Source organism: Eurosta solidaginis, chromosome 4 (assembly GCF_040869045.1).
Source record: "Eurosta solidaginis isolate ZX-2024a chromosome 4, ASM4086904v1, whole genome shotgun sequence".
NCBI classification, from domain to species: Eukaryota; Metazoa; Arthropoda; class Insecta; order Diptera; family Tephritidae; genus Eurosta; species Eurosta solidaginis.
Genome location: NC_090322.1, coordinates 247,804,079 through 247,830,049, shown reverse-complemented (window position 1 = coordinate 247,830,049; position 25,971 = coordinate 247,804,079). Strand labels below are relative to the sequence as shown.

General features: G+C 38.3%; 1 protein-coding gene across 1 annotated transcript; it reads right to left on the bottom strand.

Annotated features, from left to right (window-relative positions):
• Positions 1–240: 240 nt before the first annotated feature.
• On the bottom strand, positions 241–24,888 carry LOC137251247 (RUN domain-containing protein 1). Its single transcript, XM_067785529.1, has 4 exons — positions 23,614–24,888; positions 8,297–9,057; positions 6,634–7,527; positions 241–3,026 (listed from the first exon to the last, which is right to left on the bottom strand). The coding sequence occupies exons 1-4, from the start codon at positions 24,526–24,528 to the stop codon at positions 2,837–2,839; spliced, it is 2,760 nt and encodes a 919-aa protein (XP_067641630.1). The 5' UTR covers positions 24,529–24,888; the 3' UTR covers positions 241–2,836.
• Between the last annotated feature and the right edge of the window lie 1,083 nt (positions 24,889–25,971).

The window sequence follows — 25,971 nt, the reverse complement described above, 5'->3', positions numbered from 1 at the left end:
AAAATCAGTGGGCAATCAAGAAAGTGGCCTAATGCTCGTATTAATTTTAGTAAAATATAGTTCTAAGCCCAATCCTTCGGGCATTGGAGTAGTTTAGAAATGAGTTTAGTCAATTGCATTTGAGATGTAAGTTTACATTTTGCATAAGCTACTTTATTAAATATTTACAATATAATAATATAATACATATAATACATATTGCATTTACATAACTATGTATATATTACATACGCATATGTATTTGTATATGGTTATATTATATATGTTTTTATTTTAGTTATAGGTTTTATAATTGTGGACAAAACAAGTGTGATGTCTTATCCGTCAACTGCGTGACAGGATGTTCAGGAAAGTAATTTTTTCTCGTTTTGACAGGATGTTGAATACGGCGGCGCAAAGGGTCGGCTATCTTCGGCGGGTGATAAATAAATACAGGATGAGACCACGATAGTCACTTTAAAAGTCAGGTGACGTCTATTCCGAAGATATCACACTTGTCTTATTCACGATAGCCTTTATTAAGCGATCGTGGAATAATGAAGTTTTATTTAGCAATACAAATCATACAAATCGACGTGCGATACGTAAAGTAACACTTTCACAATTTTTAACAAGCATTCTTAACTAGCCGATAAGAGCTCAATAAGAGGCCGATGACTTGGCGATAACAAGCTGATAACCAATCGATAACTAGCAATAATAAATCGCTATCTATTATAAGCCGATAATAGAACTATAACTTATCGGTTTATGTTGTTACCGATAAGAAGCCGACGAAGCTCTTTTCAAAAAGCCTGCAATTGTTTGTTTCTAATAAAGTAAACTCTAGTGTGGTTTAATTTCAACCCCTGAATGAGCTTTAAAACAATAGTCTAGACGTATGTAGGTAGTCCTTTATGTTTTCACATCGAACTTCACGAATACTGGGTACTCACGCCTGTTGTTGTTGTAGCGATAGGGACACTCGCTGAAGGCCTTGGGAAGTGTTATCGATGTTGATGGTCCTTTGCCGAATGCAGATTCGGTACGTTCCGGTAAAAAGCACCATAAAGCTACTAGCCCAACCATTTCGGGAACGATTTGGTATGACCACATGAAACCTTCCAGGCCATACCCCCTTCCAACCCCCTAGATCCATAAGGAGTTCGGGGTCACCAGAGCCTCGCCTGTTAATGAAACAGGATTCGCCACGGGTAGGTGAGGTTAACAATTGCACACAAAATCAAAAAACATTTATTGGCAAAATTCCGATTATTTTGCGTTCCACTTATTGTCTGCTATCGCAGCTGGCCGATCATGATTTAACTGAATTAAATGAATATCCCCTCGATCCAGATGGCTATATAAGGCCCACTTGCAAACGTCAAGTTATGTATTTAATTTGGCGGCCACCGTGGTGTTGTGGTAACATGCTCCGCCTACCACAGCGAAGATCCTGTGCTCCAGGTCATTCCGGGATGGTTTTGCGGACTCCCTCGGGGTCTTTTGGATGTCATTTCGGCATGACTTTGGGGACTCTCTCGGGGTCAATTGGGGGATATTCCGGGATGATTATAAAGGTAGGGAGTATAAGAGTACTTTTTGGCACTTTTCGTAATTTCTGCCCCATTTTAACAGATAGAAGCTTCGAATTTCAAACAATGCTTACATATATTACAAAATATGTTGTCTAAAAAAATCGTAGAGATCGGTCATATATAACTTATATCACAAGTTTGCAACGCATCAGCAAAAATAAACTACGGTTTTTGAGGTTGCGTATTTGCGGTGACGTAGCAAATGCAAAGCCGTATATAATTTTTTGGAGAATCCAATGCTAAATATCTATTGCTTTTGGAATGCAATAGGTACACAAATCATGTTTTGCGATCCAAATTGTGTAGTATATTTACAGGCGCGCATCAATAGAGCCTAGTTACATTGGATTTTCAGCAGCGCTTTATTTAACAATGCCCCCGCTGTTCACTACTACTTACTTAATAGGCGCTTAACCGTTTAAACGTTTAAAAGCTATATATATAAGGGAATATTCTAGAATAGAATTTATTTTTGTGTGGCACGTCGATTTGCACCAAGATTTTCATGAACAAAGTATTGAAATGAGAACGATATTAAATAAATATCACGTAAGGACGTTGTATTACATTTTATGAAAAATACTTTTTTTATGTAAATCTAGTCTAAAGGGTGATTTATAAATAATCATAGCTATAAACAGTAAAACAAACATTCTTTTACAGCACAATTGTGATAAGCTAACTAAAATTAATTTATTAAATTTTATTTAAAATTTTATTACAGTTATGTTAATATGGCTACTTAGGCAATAGTTATTTATTAAATATATTTTTATTTTACAGTATTGAGATACAATATTAAACTAGTGTATGTAGCATAGAAAATGGACTTAATTGTTCTTCCCTCTTGTATTTTATATAAATTACTCATATCAAATCTTAAAATAAACACACAGAGCTTCTCAAATACCTATTTGACGATTTCATCGAAACACTTGGCCAATAACAACACATCAATAAATGCTCATACTAATTTGGAAGAAATTTGATTGGTTTGCATAATAGATATCATACAATATTCGTTTATAATTATATATTTATGTATGTAGTATATGGCTTGCTGTTTACTTTACTTCCATACATATACGCAGACATATTATTATTATTATATTATATTAACATTATATTATTATTAGGATATGAAAATAGTTGACATGAGTGGAACGATGCTTAAGACATTTTTTCCAGCACCCTCTTTGTTTGCTTTTTTTTTACTTAATATTCTATTAGCTCACACTAAGTAAATGTGTAAATGTTAATTAAAGATTTCTAAAATGTCTTACTGCCAAATCTACAGGCAAATCAAAATCGTATTTTGTTAGAGTGTCAATGGAGCGCAGCGAATCACGAAAGCCAGTGCGTGCGACGTAACTATTTGTGCTATAATATGTGTCCACCAAATCGTTACAACTGAATATCAAATTTAACCATTCCACTAGTTGATGGCAGCTGAAACGAAAAATTATTTATAAGTTTTAAAGGCAGAATTGAAAATATGTACATTAGGGTGGAGTGATACCCTATGGATTTTTGTTTTTTTGTTTTTTGTAATGACCTAGCAATGAAAAGTTGTCTTTATAAGAGTTAAGCAAAAGCACCAAATATTATTTTCGTAGGATGGCGTTTTGAGGTGCCCCCAGCCCCAAGAAGTTGAGCAAAATAATCTCGATTTTACAAAGCTCATTATTAATATATTTATTTTATTTCTTTTTTAATATACATAACTTTAGTAAAATTACATATTATAACTAAAAACGACAAATTTTAAATGGCGTTTTACAGCTTTTTGTTGATAATTGTATGTTTCTAACCAAGTGTATAAGTAAGAGTATTACAGGCATGAAAATCAGTAGGCTTTCAAATCAATGAGCACAATAACAACAAGCGAAAGTAAATCAATGACAAAAAAAAAATTATATCTACCGTCTTTTTCAAAGTTTAGTTGGGTTGGGGCACTACGATGAGTGAAATAACAATTTTCAACCTTATTTCCGGTCTAGAAAGGCAACTTTCTGGAGGTCAGCCAAAAGCGATTTCGAAAAAAAAAATAAATTCACTCCACCCTAATGTACATATATCAGTCAATGTGAGGTTCATACAGTCCCAATAGTTAAACCTGACCTAATCTAACCTGAAAAAAAATTAGGGCTCTTCCGGGGATGTGAAAAGATGAATAATCCAGATGGTCGTGAAAGCAAGCAAGTAGGGAATCGCAGCATACTGGCAGCCTATATAAGGCGGCGTACGTACAGAGAATTAATCAGTTTGATTTAACTCGTTGTTAGTGATTTACGGGGAAATATGATTATATAATATTATTAATAGTTTACTTTTACACATGGCTTAATCTACACTAAATCGTCAATAGATAATCTACGCGCTTACATATGTTACATCCTGGGAAATAATATATTTCTGTCAAATTTTCACTTTTCTCTTTTATTTTGTGCTTCCAATTAGAGATTACACTCTAGAGGTGAAACAAAAATTCGCATCTAAAATATGTTCATAATTACCAATTATCGGCGGAAAAATGTATATGGGAAATTTAGTTATATTGTAACGAATTTAGGGAATTTCTGATTATTTATGCACTTCTTCTAACTTTGCAATTTTAGATTACTTTGGGAGTTTCTTTAGATTACTTTGGGAGTAGTACAATTATACTTCACAATTATACTGCACTTCGCAACCAATAGCGTGTTTAAACCAAACTGATTAGTCATTCCTCAGCTTGCGCTGCTTTTATACTCTCTGTTGCCTCGGCCGCATATTTCTCCAAAGGTCTAGACTTTCACCTTCACGAATTGTTGTATCTTCTGCTTGGTAATTTTAGTGTTATGCGAGTGTATGTGTGAGTAAAAACTTCGTCTGATGACTACATGTGTGTTTGTGTGAGATATCTCTTCACTTCGATCTGCTGGTTATGCGTGTGCATGCATTTCTCATCGTCTTCCATATATGTGTGTAAATGATGATTAAATTGATGTGTTCATGTACACAAGAGTGGCAGCGTGCTGAATGTTTTTGTTGTTGTGCCTTTATTTACTAACAGCTTAGTGATGCTAAAATTCGCCACAATATAATTAACGATTAGGAGTTAGGTACGAAAATGAAGATAATCGCGTTATATGTAAACTAGGTCTTAGGTAGTATTTGCGCGTATTTATTTAAGGAGTCAGTAAAACTAACAGATAATAATAAGTTGAGAAATCGTCAAATAATAATAAGTACATCAAGCGATATTCGAAGAAAAACGCACTTAATTGAAGGTCGTTATAATATGCACTAACTTTTTAACAAAACAAGGAAATAAGAGACGCAATACGTTAGTAAAAGAGCTATGACGGGTTTTACGTGAGTTTCTCTGTGTATTGGCCCTACCTGCACACTGGTTAAAGAAACTTTTGTTACATGCCGTTGGGCACAATTGATCGTGGAAGTGAACACAATCACCGCCTCGGTCATGGCACCTGGTTGCACAACTCCACATTTAATTTAAAAAATCGTTTGCATTCGTATATTAACTTGAGCCACTATGGAAGATTACCGCAAGCTCCAGGGTCTACCTCCGCATCGTGATGACAGCCGTAGCTACTTCTAGTGCAGTATCTGTATCCTTATACTTCTAATCAGCGGCCTAGGGTGCGGTTGTGTTGATGGGGTCGGGTTACTGAATCATGCACATTGGTAATCTGGCTTCCATAGCATATATATTCAATAGATCCACACTTCGACTAGTTTACCTTCAACTTAGTAAATACCTAATACCCGAATACTACGGACATCGACACATCACAATCAATCAATTCTCACACAAAATCCCACGTGCTTATCCCTCTGTTTAGCTTAGGCTCCTCTCCTGCTGAAAGAATTACGAGAACTTTAACTTACGCAGAAATCCAAGCTCAGAAAAAATCTGATGTCCGGATTCTCTGTCACAAAGGAAACGTCCCGAATATACTCGAACGTGAATCTCGAATTGGGCTTTTTATCCCAACGGCCCTGAGACTTGCTACTGAAACCTCCAACTGTGTCGGAGATACTCTATAAACGCTCCGAAAGTGATTCCGAAATAGGAAATGAAGTTGAAAACAAGCTCGTATGGTTTTGAAATAGTCGCGCTCCGATTCTTAAAACAATCCCAAATATTCCATGCATTTTCCCGAAAACCATCCTGATGATATCTTGAAAAAGACTCGAAATGATCTCTTAAATGATCATGAATTGGCTTCGAAATAGTTCCAAAACCAATTCCGAAACTAACTCGACAAAGGTCCCAAATTATCATGAAATCGTTCCAAAAACAGTCCTAAATTGTTCCCAAAAATCAACTCACAACTATGCCAAAGCAGTCCCAATCATCCTTAAAACAGTCCTAATATATCCTGAAAGGACCCTGAACACGATTCTAAATGGTTCTAAATAACCCCTAAATAGTTCCGAAAATTCGAAGAAGTCTATTCCTAAAAGTTCCTAAACGTACAAAAATAGGTTTTAATAATCCCGAAAGCAATCCCGAAATAGTCCAAGATGGCGACGAAATAGCCCCTGAATTAGGCCTAAAAGAGTTCCGAAAGTATCCTAAAATAGTACCGAAACAATCCGAAAGTTGTCCCGACCACCGTGGTGGGGTACGAGCGTGCTCCGCCAACCACACCGGAGGTCCTGGGCTCAAGCCGAAGTCAAAGCGCGGCCGCCCCTCTGCAGTGAAAAGGCATCTATCATGCAGCTGCCGTTCGGGGAAAATAAAAAGGAGCACGACGCAAATTGGAAGAGAAGCTCGGTTCAAGTCTCCTCGTAAGTAAGTCGCACTAAGTACTTATATTTGTTTTTTAGTTCCGACACCAAATCCGAAATTATCCGAAGATTGTACCGAAATACTTTTTGGTTATTAAAATGAGCCGAAGCAATTTCAAAACTATTACGCCCGGAAATATACCCGAAATTATCCGTGAACAATCCCGAAACTACCCGGAAAAGGTCCCAAAACGATCACAAAATTTTATCCCGTAAACCAACTCGAAAAAAGTCTATAATTTAAATATGTACTCACTTGAGACCCGCGCAAATAAACGCCTTAAAATGTGCATTGTAGCTGCGTTTATACGGGCGATGCATTGCAACAATCATGCCGACAGCGCTCAAAAAACTCTGCTTGGCCGTTACCGTTTCTGCATCGACAATATCCAAATTGAAACTTTGTGATAACCTTCGTGCTGGTGTATTATTAAATTCATCACCATTCTTCAAATAATAATATTCCAATATTAACTCCCAAGCATGCATTGGACGACAACCACCGGTGCCAAGGAACCCACTTGGGTTTTCGTCGGTATCACAGTCCGTACCCGTATAATTTGCATTGTATGTGGAAGTGAAAGTGGCTGAAGATAGAAATGATGAGGAGCTGCTGCTGTTAGCATCAGGTGCCCGATAATCCTGTTCGGCAGCGAAAATTGGGGACGGATTGAGGCAGCGCATAAATGGTATAATCAAACTAGATGTAGCCGATTCATTTTCCACACGCAATCCGTGTTGTATGAGTCGTAACAGAGTCATGGCGAAATTTTTACGCACCGCTGCTGTTAGCTCTCGGCATATCGTTGCTATTGAATCACCACCTTTGAAACGTAACCCATGTGATTTGCGGCTATAATTCCGCTGTTCCCAGGCATAACAATCGAAAGTGTCATCGTCGTCTGAATCAGATGAGACGGTGTATGTTTTGAGTTCATTGCGGTGAGTTGTTGCAGGGGCTTGTTTGCGTGCTCGTGGTGGGATTGTGACGATGCCTTTGTGTGTACTTAATGCTTGGCTCGTGTTGACATTACGATTTGAACTCTTCAATGCTCGTTTCATATTAGCCAACTTTTCACGATCAAAACTTAGCGTAGCTGCGAGAGAGGCAACCTCTTGAATATCGACTTCGAGTTGGGCACGCAAGTCACTGCAAAAAATAAAAGTTTTGATTAGGAAATTTATCATCAGTTATCATCTAGCCAAACTTAGGCATTTTCGCACATTCCCCAAAAATTTCCACACTCCCCTTACTCTGCCCACCTCCTCCCTTCTTTTTTTTCATCCATTCCCACTTACGCTCCTTCCGCCCTATCATCTCTCCTTCCTGCTCTCACTCCAACTCAGACTTAAAAAATGTTTTATTAAGAGTTGCTCAACCGCAAGGGACCCGAAGACACGAATTGTAGGCATGGCTTCTTCGAGTGCTCGGAACGCACTTCCCAATGATGTAGTGTATTTCCCCGGGATATTAGGCTTCTATCAAGTATTAGGCTACACAAACCTTCGAGGAGTCTTCTTATCGATTCAAGAAGAAGAAGGAGAAGTATTATTAATTTATCACTTCCAAGGGTGCCTTAGGCTGGGTAGCTGTGGAAAGAGCATACAAGTTGATAACTCCTACATCGTTCCCGAGATGGTCGGGCTAGCACCTTGAAGTTGCTTTGTTACCGGAACGTACCGGATCTATATCCGGCACAGGACCATCACCATCGATAACACTTCCCAAAACCTTCGGGAAGTGTCTTAATATAACATAACCCGACTACGTCGCCACGCAGATATCCGACACCTCAGTCTCCACGTATGGACACAAAATGGCCTTTGAAGTAGGAGCGCGCATCTTTGAAAAACTTTGAAAATGTTCACTTCTATGCGTCTCTCAGCGGAACACAAACACCTCGCAAATGTATACTCACCCCCAATGATTGCCCTTTGAAGTCTTCTTCAGTGTATTCTTTTGAAATTGATCAGCTTTAGCGCCAAAATGTGTGCTGGCGAACATTTGCATTAACAATGAAGCTTTATCCAACAAACTATGCGCTTTACTATTTAAAGTCTCTCCAGGAATTTGTTGCTGCTGTTGTTGTGCTGCGTCACAACTAGTATTTGGTTGCAATGCATTCATTGTATCTTCCGCCGCTGTGCTTTCTTGCTGTGGAAGCAAAGCATGCCGCTTCCGTTCTCGTTCACCTTTCTTCTTGGCCACATAGCTATTATAGTGTTCATTGAGCTTCTCATTACTGCTAAGAGCATTCAATTGCGTATCATCTGTGTCGCATTGCAGAAAAGCAATAAAACGTTCCAAATCGGTTATTTGTGTTTTCAGCTGGGCCACCAATTGCTCCTTCATACGCAGCGGTCCGACAAATTCGCCGATAGCATTGTCGACATGATTCTTCAGCTCTTCGGAACTTAGCTCGGGCAGATCACATTCATCAACTTGTAAATTTAGTTTGTTTTTAAGCTCGTCAATAATGATTTTTTGTTTTTCAAGTAAGATGTGTTGTGGGAGGACAGGTGCTCCTGATTCGTAGGCCAATTTTTCTAGCTCACTAAGCTGACATTTTAGATGTTCGATGAGTTCGAATTGTCTTTTACGCACCGCTTCATCGTCTGCCTGTGAGTGGGTGGCTGATGATTGGCTATTCGAAGTTCCCCCTGCTCCGGGTACAATGGGCTGAAAAAAGGGAAGAGCAATTTTTACTAGTTTGTAGAGATAGTTTCCTGGATACATTCTATGTTATCTATTCAGTATGCCAGTTGTTTAGTCTAGTCGTGTATGGACTAAAGACGGGGAGATCCAAGGAAAACTTAAACTGACGCCCGGAAAATTCAGACGCATATGTTGACGATAGCCATATAAAAATACAAGAAAACACGTAGATTTGGACTTTTACTCAAAGCACAATCTTCATCTGATATTTGAAGACTCAATAGTCCTGGAATGCGTTTATATAGATTATCGTGCAGGTATGGCCGGAAATGAGCAAGAAGAGAGGAGCAGCGGCTGCAGAACTCATCGGGCCTAAACCATTTTTTGCAAGATATTCGCATTATATCAGAGTTAAGCTCAGTATTCTGAGAGGCACATTGGCGGCGTGCCATAGGACTGCAATAACCAAACCAGTGATGATAATCATGTACATTTGTACTTTTTTTGGTACATTTTGCTTCCTCAAAGTACGTTGGTACTACATTGACATATTTGGTACATTTTTGTAAAATACAGCACTACACTTCAAGTCATTTGCAAAGCAGCTCTGAGTGTACAAAAAAATTTTAAATTTTTCGAAGAAAATATATAGTTAAGTTGTTTTGTTGCCGAGCACAATTTGCCATTGCCAATTATGGATCATTTAAATGTGCTTATGAATAAAATAATTTAAAAAAAATTTTAAGTTAAACGGTTTTATTGAAAACAATACTTACATGAAATAATAATAATACGAAAAGCTAGAAAATAATTAGGTAGGTCCTAGGTACTAGTCATCACACTCCTTATCAATCTAGGGCGTTTATCAGACAATTAAATAAAAGCATTGGGCGCGTGAAATTTCTAAAAATGTGAGGCGTAGCATAACCTGATTAAGTTTCAGTTGGTTTTACTTATGCCTATCAATAGAAATATGACGCGTCCAACGCTTTTATTTAATTGTCTGATCAACGCCCTAGATTGATAAGGATTGTGATGACTAGTACCTAGGACCTACCTAATTATTTTCTAGCTTTTCGTATTATTATTATTTCATGTAAGTATTGTTTTCAATAAAACCGTTTAACTTAAAATTTTTTTTTAATTATTTTATTTTCAAGTTTTTAGTCTTTATTTAATTGCCTATTATTTCTCATTCTATTTATTTCATTTATTGACTCATTATTACAAGGACTCTTTCCTGACAATTTGTTACAACCTAAGTCCTCAATACATAATACTTCCAAAGACTTTACTCGACTCTGCGCCACGTATGCTTGTCCCTCCTCCAACTCCAAAATATTTTGATGTCACTTCTACTGGACTGTATGCAATATTTGTTCCAGATATGTGCCAAATCGGGCATCATAGGTCGCTTTCTATTCATGTATGTATTATGTGTTCCAAATATGGACCAAATCAAATCGGACCACAAATACGATTTTTGTGAATATCTCGATCCTTGCGCCACCTAGCGGCGATTTTTTTCTTATTATTGCATTGTCATCAGGTTCTGAACTATATTCCAAGTTTCAAGCTTGTAGCTTATCGGGAAGTTACTTAAATTTCAATTACAAGATTCGTTCACAACGGCCGTGCGGCCGTGCATGCGGCCTGCCTGTCAACTCAAGCTAAATAAAACCGTTTAAAAATAGCATAGCTGATACTAAAATTGTGAAAAAATGTTGCATCAATAGACTTAAAGCACAGAAAATAATAACTCAAATAACAGGGCCAGAAAATTATCAATACATAACTGCATTTTGTCGGAAGAATTATTACGCTCTAATAACACTGGACCACGAATTTCAACTTTTTTTTCTTTACCAGAAACGCCGTTATGAAATTCGTATGTAAGTTGAGTTCATTTTTATTTGATCGCTTATAACTTACGTAGTTTTGCATCGATTTTCTTCGATGATAGCCTATCTTTTTTTTAATTAAACAGAGCTTTACGTAAATAAAAAATATTTGGAAAAAAAGTCGTGGTTTTGGAATGCTGCCCTCGCAAAAAGTAATTTTATTCATATTTTTTCATAAAAAAAACAACAAAAATCTGAAATGATGAGCTAATATCTCGAAAACTATATGGTTGAGCAAAAAACAATGTATGATGCATTTATAGCAAATTTTATAGTCTTTCCGATTCTGTAAACTTATTTGCAATTGCTTGACCCGTTCGTGAGATATACGTAATTAAAGGGAGCCATCTTTTTGGTTTTTTCGAATAACGGTAAATTGCAAATATCTCAAAAACGGTACCATAGAATCAAAAATGAACTCGATTTTCGAAATCAGGGCGTGGTTTTACATACGAATTTCATAACGGCGTCTCTGGTAAATTTTGGCCGTCGACCAGTGTAATAGATGAAACGAGTGATATACATATTGTAACGAATTTGCTGCAAATCCTCTTATTTGCAATCCTCTGCTAAGTTCGAATCACTAAACTGTTGAATAAATAACTCCAATATTGAATAATGGAAAAATACTTCACAACAGTAACTGTGCAACGAATAGCTTAATAACCAAACTGATAGCTCAAATGAAAATCTACTATTCAAAATAATACTGCTATTGCTCGCTAGATATCGTCTTAGTCGTAACTGCTGATCAACTCAAATCAAACTGAATTGCAGCGCCTCTACATCTGTTGCCTTTTATACTCTTTGGTTTCCTCGTTCGCATTTTTCTAGAATCTACTAGCATTGTCCATGAGCTCTCGAACTTCTCAGCTATAACTAAAATTGCACAATTTTATACATCTTTTAGGCGCTTCCAGAATCTACTAGTGCAGTAGCTCTCAAACTTCTCAGATATATGCATGTGTTAGTGCCTTGACTCTCCGCTGCTCGTATACGTACATGGTACATATATGTTGACGCAGTTATTGTTTCGTTTATGTAGATACATAATGATTGAATTATTGATGTGCATTCACGTCACTGCTTAGCATCGGCTTAGAGACGATAGCATCGCTCAGTGCTACTAACATTCGTTACACTGCCCTCCACCTAAGTCTGATCGTCTCGATCTAAAAGCCGCTAGCCTCTCCAAATGAACCACTTTCATTTTGGTTCGTGGTTTTCCAATTGTTTGTATGCGGTACACTACATCGTTGATCCGCTTTACAACTTTGTATGGGCCTTCCCAGTTACACTGCAATTTCGGGGACAAACCTTTTTTTCGTTGTGGGTTGTATAGCAGCACCAAATCTCCTTCCTGAAACCCTTCCGAATTAATTGCTTTATCGTACCTTGCTTTCATCTTGTCACTCATAATCTTTGCTCGTTGCCTTACCAGATCGTGTATCTCTCTCAGCTCTTCTTCCAAGACACCAGTGGATTTTTTAACATTCCTCTCCGCATCGGCATCTATCCCATACTTCAAATCAGCTGGCAGTCGAAGGTCATTGCCAAAAATTAACTTTGCGGGAGTTTGGCCCGTTGTGTCATGTACTGCCGATCGGTAGGCCATCAAGAATAATGATATGTGTGTATCCCAGTCCTTATGGTACTTGTCTACTACTTTCCTTAAATGCTCCTCCAATGTTCTATTGAAGCGTTCCACCATACCATCTGACTGAGGATGCAATGCAGTTGTCCGTGTTTTTCGAATGCCCAACTTCTTGCACATTTCTTGGAACACAGCTGATTCAAAATTCCTGCCTTGGTCAGAATGTAACTCCATTGGTACACCATACCTTGCAGCCCATTGGTTTTTAACCACTTCTCCTACTGTTTCTGCTTCTTGGTTTGGGATTGGGTATACCTCTGGCCATTTACTGAAATAATCCATAACCACCAGTACGTATTTGTTTCCGCGGTTGCTAGTAGGAAATGGACCTGCGACATCCATGGCGATCCTTTCAAATGGTGCACCTGAAATATACTGCTTCAACTGGCCATGACTTCGGGTTTTGGGCCCTTTCGCTCTGTTGCATACCTCGCAGTTGGCAATCCACTCGGTGACCGACTGACGGCAACCAACCCAATAGAATCTCTGCTTAATTTTCTCGAGTGTCTTCGTGATTACAAGATGACCTCCACTTGGACCATTGTGCAGCTCGCTGAGCACGTCAGGAATCCTCTTCCTGGGAACAACTATCAGTTTCTTCTTGCATTGACCATTCTCACTCTCCCATACTCGATGCAAGCAACCGGATATCAATTCTAAACTGTTCCACTGTGCCCAATATGACTTCGCAATGGGACTCTCTGCTGACATCTCCTCTCTGCTTGGTATTTCGTTTCGTTCGAGCCCTTGCATAACATGTGACAGATCTGTATCTTCTAGCTGACACTTTCTTAGTTGTTCCTTGTCCCACTCATCCGTACACGTTATAGTCATTAGCCGGACATCTATAATGTCTTCTTTAGCCTCGGCCTTTGAGCAGTGCTTGCATTCCAGACTACATGGTCTTCGTGACATTGCATCAGCATTTCCATGGGTACTACATTTTCGATGCTCAATGGAAAAGTCATAGCTTTGTAGTCGCTCGATCCACCGTGCCAATTGTCCTTCTGGATTACGGAACTGCAGAAGCCATTTCAACGCTACGTCATCTGTCCTGGCACGGAATCGCTGGCCGTAGAGGTGTTTGTGAAAATGTTTAATGCACTCTACCAATGCCAACAGCTCTCTCCGTGTAACGCAATAGTTCCTCTCTGGTTTTCCAATTGAACGGCTGTAATATGCAACTACCTTCTCTTGTCCATCGACCAGTTGTGATAAAACGCCTCCTATAGCATATCCGCTCGCATCTGTATCTAGAATAAATGTTGCTCCTGGAATCGGGTATGCCAACATTGGGGCAGTGCACAACCGCTCTTTCAATGTTTGGAAAGCTACTTCTTGCTCCTTCTTCCATTCAAAAGCTTTATTTTTCCTTGTTAGCTCGTGGAGACTATGGGCTACGCTGGCAAAATTTGGTACAAATCGGCGGTAATATGTGCACAGCCCAAGGAAACTTCTCAATTCATGCAGATTCTTTGGTCTTGGCCAATCCTTTACTGCCTCTATCTTTTCATTCGCTGTACAGACACCTTCTGTCGTTACCTTGTGGCCCAAATAATTTACTTCCTTTTTAAACAGCGTACACTTTTTGGGACTTAACTTCAGACCAGCGCCAGCTATTCCCTGGAAAACTTCCTCCAAGTTCTTAAGATGTTCATCAAAACTCTTGCCCAATACGATGATGTCGTCCAGGTACACCAAGCAAATTTTCCAATGTAGTCCTTTCAGTACCTGGTCCATGAGTCTCTCAAAAGTAGCTGGTGCATTACAAAGCCCAAAAGGCATCACTGTAAATTGCCAAAGACCATCACCGACACTGAAGGCTGTTTTCTCTTTATCTTCCTCCACCTCAACTTGCCAGTAGCCGCTTTTCAAGTCCAGTGTGGAAAACCATTTCGTACCAGATAGCGAGTCCAGAGTGTCGTCAATTCTTGGCAACGGGTAGCTATCCTTTTTCGTAACGTCATTCAACTTTCGGTAGTCCACGCAAAACCTCATTTTCCCATCCTTCTTCTTTACAAGTACTACCGGTGAGCTCCATGGACTAGCTGATGGTTCGATGACACCGCTGTCACTCATTTCTTGTATGATTTGACTCACAACTTCCCGCTTCGCCAGTGGAACACTACGTGGAGGTTGACGGATCGGCCTCGCATCTCCAGTGTCAATTTGATGTTTCACAACCTTGGTGCGGCCTGGTTTGGAACCATCCTGGTCAAATATGTTCGCGTATTTTATGAGCAGTTGTTTTGCCTTACTCTGATAGGCTTCCTCTAGCCCATGCGTCCATGTCGTGATATCATTTGAAAGATCAGTATTACTAGATGAAACGTGTTCCTGGAGCTGTTCACAGTTAATAACTACTTCGGCCTCTTGGCATCTTCCCAAAATAGCTCCTTTGGTCAAATTGAATGGTAACTTGAACTCATTAAGTACTCTTACCGGAATACGCCCATCTTGTTTTGTCATAGCCAGGGTTTTTCCTACAAGTATGTTCAGTGCTGATTTATTTGCTGCTTCGACAACCCACAATTTGTTTGTCCCACAATCTCCATCAACCTTTGCCCAGATGACTGCTTCTGATTTTTGTGGTATTTGCTGACTCTCTTCCACCAGCACTCGTTTACTGCTGTAGCCTCTCTCGTAGCCGAAATTAAGTGGCACATCCATGTTCTTATATCGCATCGTCTTGCTTTGCATATCGATCTTGATGCGTTGGTTGATTAAGAAGTCCACTCCAATTATAATTTCATCAACAATGCCTGCCACTATACAATTGTGAAGTACCGTGACGTTCCCAATTGCTACTTCACATTCTACTTCTCCAATTACCTGGGTGTCCTCTCCCGTGGCTGTACGTAATCTTGCTCCAAGCAATGGTCTTATCTTCTTGTTAACTAAATCTGATCGAATGATGGAATGGGATGCACCCGTATCTACAGTCAGTAAACGTTCCTTTCCATCCACATGTCCTCCGACAGTAAGATTGCTTGACCTTCTTCCAATTTGCGAGATAGAGATTATGGGGCATTCAATTGAGGGAGCCAGCTGTCGCCCCTTGTGGCTGACTCGCTTTAGTTTAACGATTGAGTGGATTTGGAGATATGCTCGTCTCCTTCAGCTCTGCGTTTACGGTCACCCACATTGTTGGAACTATTGGAATTGCTACTGCAATGACGTGCAATGTGACCTGGGTTACCGCACTTGAAACATTTCATAACTCCGGCATTTTTCTGTTGTGATCCCTTCAGAACTTCCAAAGTTGTATCTACCCACTCTGGCCTTTCTACTTCCACACGATGAGCTTTGTATGCTGGTTTACTCAATAATGACGCCGTTTCCTGAGTCAATGCATGGGATACCGTTTCAGAAAATGTTTGCTTTGGGTTCGCGTATGTGGCTCGCTTCGTTTCGACGTCCCGTATGCCATTTATAAAGCTCTGAATCTTCACTCTTTCCATGTATTCCACGGGTGCATCCGCATTTGCAAGATGAGCCAATCTTTCAATGTCCGAAGCAAACTCCTGCAAAGTCTCGTTAGCTTTTTGGTAGCGGTTTTGCAATTCTATTTGAAATATCTGTTTCCTGTGTTCGCTTCCGTATCTCCGTTCTACAGCAGTCATAACTGTCCCGTTCGTACTCTGGAATAGTCTGTAAGATTTCGGCAGCTGGTCCTTTCAATGCTACGAAGAGTGCGGCAACTTTATCTTCCACATTCCAGTTGTTCACTGCTGCGGTCTTCTCAAACTGTAGCTTAAAGACCTGGAAAGGAACAGAGCCGTCAAAAGATGGAGTCTTTACCTTTGGATTACTCGCTGAGACTGTTGGGCGATTTAATTCAACTCCTGTATACGACCTCTCAAAGCTTCTATCTCAGCATCAATTTTGTCCTCGAGCTGCACAATTTTTGTATCCTGTGCATCCAGCTTTGATGTTACCCTTGCTTCCTGTGCTTCCAACAGCGAAGACATTTGCGCCACCTGCAATGATAAGCGCTCCTCTTGTGCTTCCATCTTAGATGTTATACGTGTCTCTTGCGACTCCAGTTGGGATGCCATATATGTCTTCTGTTCTTCGAGCTGTGTAGAAATTTGTGATGACATTTCGGACATTTGTGCCGATATTGCAGCCAACATCATGTTCAGGTCTGTGTTCGCCATTGTCTGCGGTGTTTCATTTTTCTCTTCAATTTTTGCTGTTGTCTCGTCCTCATCAGGATAAAAGACATACTCGTCCACATCAATTCCTTCTGCTTCCATTGCCTCTCGTAGCCGTGCCTGAAGTTCGAGTTTAACGCCGCTTGTATTCAATCCACGGCTCTCCAACTCCTTCTTTAGTTGCTGGATCTTTAATTCACTGAACTTTGCCATGTCCTTGTTGTCCTCTGGAATTTATTCAACAATTCCTCTCCTGACACCAATTGTAACGAATTTGCTGCAAATCCTCTTATTTGCAATCCTCTGCTAAGTTCGAATCACTAAACTGTTGAATAAATAACTCCAATATTGAATAATGGAAAAATGGCCTTTATTAAAATACTTCACAACAGTAACTGTGCAACGAATAGCTTAATAACCAAACTGATAGCTCAAATGAAACTCTACTATTCAAAATAATACTGCTATTGCTCGCTAGATATCGTCTTAGTCGTAACTGCTGATCAACTCAAATCAAACTGAATTGCAGCGCCTCTACATCTGTTGCCTTTTATACTCTTTGGTTTCCTCGTTCGCATTTTTCTAGAATCTACTAGCATTGTCCATGAGCTCTCAAACTTCTCAGCTATAACTAAAATTGCACAATTTTATACATCTTTTAGGCGCTTCCAGAATCTACTAGTGCAGTAGCTCTCAAACTTCTCAGATATATGCATGTGTTAGTGCCTTGACTCTCCGCTGCTCGTATACGTACATGGTACATATATGTTGACGCAGTTATTGTTTCGTTTATGTAGATACATAATGATTGAATTATTGATGTGCATCACGTCACTGCTTAGCATCGGCTTAGAGACGATAGCATCGCTCAGTGCTGCTAACATTCGTTACAATATGTATGTATGTATATCAAAAAATTTGGCAGTTTCGATTCGAATTTTTGATAAAAAGTGCATTGATAGATTTTTAGATTTGATACCTTTGACCGATAGTAGCACGAAGGGTATTTTTAATGTCATTATTGAATCTTTGAAAGACCATTCAATACCACTTGAAAAATAATTGGTTTCACTGCCGACAATTGCTCGGTTATGATGGGAGCAAAAAGCGGAGTGCAAGCAAGGCTGAAGCAAGTTGTTCCAAATCTGCATGTTAATGGATGTGTTTGTCACATTTTAAATTTAGCTTCAATTGCCGCTTGTGATGTATTTCCCAACAAAATTTATACATTTTTAAAAGGCGTAAACTATCGTTTTTGTAACAGCCTCCCCCACACGAGGGCAGACTTTCAGAGTTTTCAAGAATATTTCGGTACAGATATGTATGTTATACTAAGGTACGCCCCCACAAGGTGGCTTTCTAGACAAGCAGTCATAGATAGAACTTTTGAGCAATGGGATGCCCTCAAGTATTATCTAAATCTTTACGTATATGAAAATAAAAGCAGTAATCAAAATATTAATTTTATATATGAAATTTTTCAAAGTCCTATTTATAAAGTATATTTTACATTTCTTTCTTATATTTTAAATGAAATAAATAATGTGAATATAGAAATGCAGTCCGAAAATATTTGGATACATTTACTTATTACCAAATTAAAAATTTTATAAAAAAATTTTATGTAGATTCCAGTCCTATTTGGATGTTAAATATTGATTCAGACGAAAATCACTTAACCCCAGATGAAGTTTACTGCGGTGTTAATGTGGATATTATTGTATCAAACAACCTTTTCGAAAAAGACGCCGTACACATATTTAAGAGCTGTGCTAAACAATTTTATATACAATTTTGTAGTACTTTATTAAAGAAAGTAAATTTGAATAATAAAACTTTGTTGTGGGCTGCAAAGCTTTCACCAGAAACTATTTTAAGCGGTGAAACAAATAGTATTGTGCCTTTAGTTATGGACTTGTTTCCGAAATTTGCATTTGATAAAATAGAGAAAATTAATTCTGAATTTCGAGATTTAGCCATATATGTAATACTCCTATATTGCTACAAAAGGCTAGGTACATTCCCAAACATCAGAGTGCCGATATATTGCTTTTTAAACGTTTTTGTTTTTGTATTCAATAATCGAATGTACCTAAATTTTAATTTTTTCTTGTCACACTTATGCTGCTACAATCAAAAAAAATTTATAGGCTGTCTTGTTTTGATTTCGAATTCAAAACACATTGCGAGCATTTTCTATTAGCAATATAGGAGTATTACATATATGGATTTAGCAGAGCGTGAGAGCCTTAAAAAATTTAAATATATGCAGCTTTTGGGAAGAATTAAGATCAGTTCAAAATAAATTAAATGCGGAAATGTTTTCCAATATTTAGGGAATAGTTCAAGACATATTGTCGATTCCACATTCATCCACAAACGTACAGAGGATATTTCTATACAAAATTTAATTAAAACTAAGTGTAGAAATAGACCTCAAATAAACAAAGTTTCGAATTTAATAAAAACTAAAGACTTGATGAAATCAACTAACTTAGCTGTCATAATATAGATACGAAAAAAGCTTTTTGTCAACTGAGGTATTTAAAGAACTCAAAGAAGAAGAACTGTTAATGCAATGCAGGCATCGGCAAATTAGAAATGCAGATGTGTTAGTGAGAGCGCGATAATCGCGCACATCACTTGATGCATCGGTTTGCGTAGTGCATTCGCTTATTAGCAACCAACTATACAAGATCGCTCATAGTAGGCATCCGTTATTGTCAAGACTATTTTTGCGATAAAAATTAATATAAACGGGAGTAAAGAGAAACATTTACCATATTTATTGGCTATCAGTCAACAAATGCACTCTTCCATCTACCACTTTTTATGAAAAAAATTCAGTCGTTGTAAGCCCATGGGTGTTGAACCCACAAAACGTCGCCCTTTCGCACGACCCTGGTTATTAGTATAGATGTAGGCGACAATTTGTCAACTTTTATACCTGAATCTAAATCTTTTGTGACTAAAATGTTTTTATGAAATATTTCCTGACTAAAAACAATTTTTGGATAAAGAAGCAGAATATGGCTCTAGTTTGGTTCAAATTTACATCCGAAGACTTTTGGTACATTCTTGGATGATTTGGTACAATTTTTTCCTCGTTTGGTACAAAATGAAAAAATCCATTTATCATCCCTGAACCAAACTTTTGCTAGGAGAGCGCCAAAAATAAGTAAGCACAAGGCACGTTATTCCTCAGAGGAGGTTTAGTTTGAAGATCTCTTGTTAAAACCCCAGACCATATGGGGCTTGAAATATTTCGTAAGAGGCATTAACATCCGCTAACCCCAAGCTCAAGTCAGTCTGGCTAGTAGAGGTGGAAAACTATCGACGATAGTATCGATATATCGATAGTCTTTACCTATCGATGGTACTATAGATGTTTTATGACTATCGAAACTATCGTTTAAAGTATTGTAGTGGAGGAATTGTAAGTTTATATATAATATAAAAACGCATTGGTAACTTATGTTATGCTGGCATGTTGGTAGCACTTATTTTAACTTTTTCAAATGAGCGGAAATTTCAGAAGCGATAGAAGTGTGTAAAACACGCGTATAAATTGGAACGAGTTTTCGCATTGTTAGCTTAATATATAAAAAACACTTGTCACTATGTTTGAGGCCAATGGACTCCTAAACTACTAAACCGATTTCGAATTTTTTTTTACACCCCGGGTGTAGTTTGATCTAACTTGAAATATAGGATAGGTGACTGGGAGCTTGGATCTCGATATATAGGCCAAAACGTGGACCCGAGTACCCGTAGAATATGTTTATAGAATATGGATATCAAATGAAAGCTGTTGATGAGTGCTTTATTGGAGGGTAATTTTAATACCCCTGGGTAACTAGGGTTTCGAGATATAGGCCAAAACATGGACCCGGGTACCCCTAGAATGTGTTTATAGAATATGGATATCAAATGAAAGCTGTGGATGAGTGCTTTAGCAGAGGGTAATTTTCATACCCCTGGGTGACTAGGGTTTCGAGATATAGGCCAAAACGTGGGCCAGTGAATGCCTAGACAGTGTTTATACAATATGGATATCAAACGAAATCTGTTGATGAGTGCTTTAGTACAGAGTAATATATTATCCAGAGACGGACTGGGACTGGGATTAGGACTAGGACTGGGACTGAGAATCGGAGTGGGACTGGGACTGGGACTGGAATAAAATATATACCATCCTCTGTGACAGGCAATAAGGGATGCAGAAGAATGAGAAGAAATTGAAAGAAGAGAAAAGAGAAAAGGATATTGAGAAAGAGATATAATGAGACGAAGATGGAGATAGATGAAGCGAAAAAGACGGAGGGAGGAGTGAATAAAAGGATTAGGAAAAAGTGGAGAGGGGGGAGGGCAGAGTCAGACGGAAAAAGCTTATTAAAATGTATGCAGATTGGCCAAATTTAGGGCAGGACAACGTCTGCCGGGTCTTCTAGTACTCTTATAAATTTAATGTTATATAGAAGAAGTTCACGATTCTTTATATACATCGTCAAAAAAATGGATAGCGTGTCCCCAAAAGAGAAAGTAAAGATGTCTGCTATTTCGAATAATTTTTCCAAATCGAATAAAAATATACCCACCGCTATTTGTTCTTATTGAAAAAAGGAATTCAAATCAAGCGGCAACACAAGCAATTTGTGGGATCATCTCCACGTTGTGCTTTGTACTCGACCTCAAAAGAGAAACATGATGGCGAAAAAGAAGCTTCTGCCTCAAAAGCTGGGCTGGCTTCGTTAGCAAGTGTGCTAATAGACGTCCAAAAAAATGTAGTAAAAATCTAGAACAGTGGTCGAATGCTAATACGCGTCCGAAAATATCGGGATGGGTATCAAACGACGCGTCTTGACACCAAGATGTAAGCTCTGTGTGGAGATATTTTTATAGTTGAATTTAACAGTTTTCATGTGGTTGTTGTACATAGAAAGAAAATTGGTGTAGAAAAAGGTTTTGCATGTATTTAATTTAAATCCAATAAAGGTGTAGGAGCGGCAAGTGTAATTTTTATACTAATACTATGGATCCTACCCCCGGTTTCGGAGTGGTCCGGGGTCATTTTCCGGTTTTTCGTGAACATTATTTGATAGACATAAAGCTTTTTTCCGCTTTCGGATTATTAATACTTAGGTATTTTGCTCAGATTCAATTTGATCTTTGATTTGTTTATCCAACCCAGTGTGATTTTTTATAAGCGCTAACAAAAACCGCTAATGCAGAAAATGTTCTGGATCCCACCCTCGGTTTCGGAGGGGTGCATGGTTATTTTTCGGTTTTGGAAGATGATACTGCTTTCTCTGAAGGCATCGTCGACTAGAACAGGAACCTTAATTTTCCAAACTCCTCCAAAATATTTACACACCTGCAATGACTTGAATTTCATATTTAAAAGAATTAATACGTATTGTGACGAATATTAGTGACACTAAGTGATACTCATATCACTAGTCTGATGCTGAGTAAATGAAGCCACAACAACAATAAAGCAGACAGTCACTTGTATCTACACAAACCAATCAGTCATTATGTCTACACATATGTACGTACACGCAGCGGAGAAGCAACGCACAACCACATGCATATATCTGAGATACTCCCAAAAGTATGCAATAATTGTGCAAGTATCACTCACATATACACGCGAATGGGGTATGAGAGAAGCTATAATATCGTGCATCTGTAGTTATAGCTGAGAAATTTATAGCTGATAACTAACTAGTAAATTCTGGAAATAGAAGCGCCTAGAAATATGTCGGTGAGGAAACCGGACAGTATAAAAGTGGCAACAGTTGAGGCATGACAAGTCAGTTTGATTTAAGCACGCTATCTGTCGAGCAATTGAAGTGTTATTTTGAAAGTAGTCTAATAAAGATCATTTTGCATTATCGAATATTGGAGTTATTTATTCAACAGTTTAGTGATTCGAACGTTAGCGGAAGGTTGCATATAAGCGGAATTGCAGTAAGTTCGTTACAGCAAAGAGGATAAATACAATAAGAGCCGTCACTCGTTATTTTTTTTGCCATTTACTCGATGTATACTGAGAGGTTGGGCGAGATGTTTATAAATGTCTTCTATACATTTTCGTAGGGTATTTGTGTTTATTTTTCGTATTTAATTAACTAATTTAATTCTCTTTCCAAAAATCACAGTTGCACAAGGGGCCTACACGGCATGGATAAATGCAAGACAATTAAAAATGTTCCTCTCAGAAAACATTCGGAACCAATTTTTTCAATTTCCAGCGAGATACTCGCCACAAAATAACGAGTGGCAGCTCTTATTGTATTTATCCTCTTTGGTTACAGTATGTACATTTGTGTCCACACAACTATACGCCATTTTTTTTGCAACCGCCGCATTGCTTTGCGTCAATCTTTTTGAATATAAAAACCTATTTTTACAGGTAACTCGAAACTTTGGAATTGTTTTGAAAATTAGAATTCTTGTTTTAGTCGACGATAACTACAAAAATAACAGCATCAATTCCCAAATATCTTCACTTTTGTCTTTTTGTAGAACTCAGGTGTGCTCCATAAGAGATTCTCTGCCGCTACGATAATTTCTCGATAGTATCGATAAATCGATAGTGCCCTTCGATTCTATGGCGTATATCGATAGTCCGTACTATCGATAGTTTTCCACCTCTACTGGCTAGTACCGGAGTGAAGTGCTCGGCAATGAACGCTAGGTATGGTAGATCCACAAACTAACTTTACACGTGGCGACCCTCTTATTAAGATGCTTTTAGTAAAATAGTGTCTAAGCTCACAGTGCCATGGATTGTCGAATCTTTTTGGTGAAAACCCATCCAGTTTAGTAAATATATGAATCTAATACTTTCTCGAATACTTACCTCCGGTATGCCACGAAATGCGAATTCCTCCAAGTCCTTAAGTAATTGATCACGTTCATGTGATGGAGCTTCCACAATTTGTCGCACACGCAGCTGCACATGAGCGAAGTGTGAAGTCAATGCCATCAAAGAACTCGTTAACAATTCCTGCTCATCTTCCATACTCCTCAAGCGTACCAATTCCTTGGCGTCGTTACGCAGTAATTCCTGCTTGTCCTGACTATCTGAACTCAAAAGCTCCAATTCAGATGCAGGACTTAACAATTCAGAATTAGGACTCATGGCATCGTCATAATTTGCCCCCAACGGTGACCAACGTTCACTCAGCGGATGTGGTGATGCATGATCACCAAAATTCTCAGGAGTTATTAATTCATCATCACCATAAATAGGATGAGTGTCTTTAAATGCATTAGCAAAGAAATTGTGCTCTGTATTTTCAATATTGTTGAGCGTTGAATTCACATTACTATTTTTTACTTTGAATTCTTCTTCTTCCGCCTCGCCATCTTCGTTGTCGTCGTCTTCATTTTGCTCTTTCCTCCTGCTTTCCATTTCATTTTGCTTACTTGCATGAGCCTTTGGTTTGTATGTGCGTGGTGTTAATTGTGCAGAATTAGTTGAAGGTGTGGAGGTTGATGATTGGGTGGGTGTTGTCTCCTCCATTTTTGTTTCAGCTGCACTTTTGCTTACACTCGATTGATTGTTGCAATGACGTTGAAGAAAAATCGTTTCATCCTCGTCAAGTTGTTGACCTTCATCCCCGCATTCATTCTCCTCCACGTCTTTAAGCTTTTTTGCCACCTCCGCTAATGAAATTGCACAAATAGTATTGTCTTTGTTCATATTGTATGCAAGTGAATTGAAATCCTTATCGAATTTTTCTTCCATCTGTTCACAATGTTGGCTATTCATATTTACTTTTATTCGGTTTTATATTCCACCTGTATTATTCACGCTTAAAGTTATTTTTGTGTATCTTTATAAACATTCTTCCACTTTTCTAATACAGTAAAGTTTTAGTGAAAAAAATCAATTTTATTCAATTAGAACAACGATCCCGTACAACAAGTATTCGGTGAAAAACTGCGAATGAACTACGAGGACATATGGTGGAATTTAGTAGCAAAGATTACGGTATATTGTAATAGAATAGCGGAAATGAAACAGTGCTGCCTACTTTTAGGCGTGCAATCAATTTTTACACAAAAAATTCTCTAGGGGAAAACATTAAAGCATATAAATTTTTGAGGTGTAAAATTATATCCATTTACACACGCTGTTAAATAAACGCTAGTAGTAATATTCTTGATAAACTTAATTGTCGATCAGCTGTATTATTGCAAATAAATTTGTTTGATTGTTATACAAATAAAAAAATGCCAAGATTAAGTGAAAAGGCAAAACTGAAACGTCTTTACTAAGATATTCTTGTTAATGACTTTCTGATGTTGGAGATTTCTGATATAAATGACGGCTGTTATGTTTGCAAGGTTGCATTGCTTTGAGTTTACCACGTTTACACCATGAAATGTGCGCGTAAATTTATCAAATTGTGTGAATGATAAAAAATTTTACAGTTCGTTTACGCACCAGATAAATGTATACGTTTACACACTTTATAAGGCATTTATAAGGTTAAATGACGTCCCTTTCTGATTTAAGGGCCAATTAATGGTGACTTATAACCATAAAACCATAACCAGATAAAACAGCTGATCGAACCAACCTTATGGAAATCAATGTAATCGATTAATGGTGCCATACCATAACGCTAATGCCATAACCATACCATAGCCAACCAATTGGTTTTTGGTTTCTCGCCATATCCATAATCTAAAAATATTTGAGTTGGTGAATTTAATAACTTTCTGTATATTTTATTCATTGTTTTGGATACATTATCGGCCTAAACATCCGCGCTGTTAGTTCTGCTTACTCCAAGCTGGAAAAAGAAGCGGTAAAGATGGGTTTGATGGTGAATGAGGACAAAACGAAGTACCTGCTGTCATCGAGCAAAGAGTCAGCGCATATGCGCCTTGGCAACCACGCTACTGTTGGCAGCCATAATTTCGAAATAGTAAAAGACTTCGTTTATTTGGGAACCAGCATCAACACTAGCAACAACATCAGCACTGAAATCCAGCGAAGAATCAATCTTGCCAATAAATGCTAGGTAGGCAATTGAAAAGTAAAGTCCTCTCTCGGCGAACGAAAATCATACTCTACAAGTCACTTATCGTACCCGTCCTGCTATATGGGGCAGAAGCATGGACCATGACAACAGCAGATGAAGCGGCTTTGGGAGTGTTCGAGAGAAAAGTTCTTCGAAAGATTTATGAACCACTACGCGTTGGC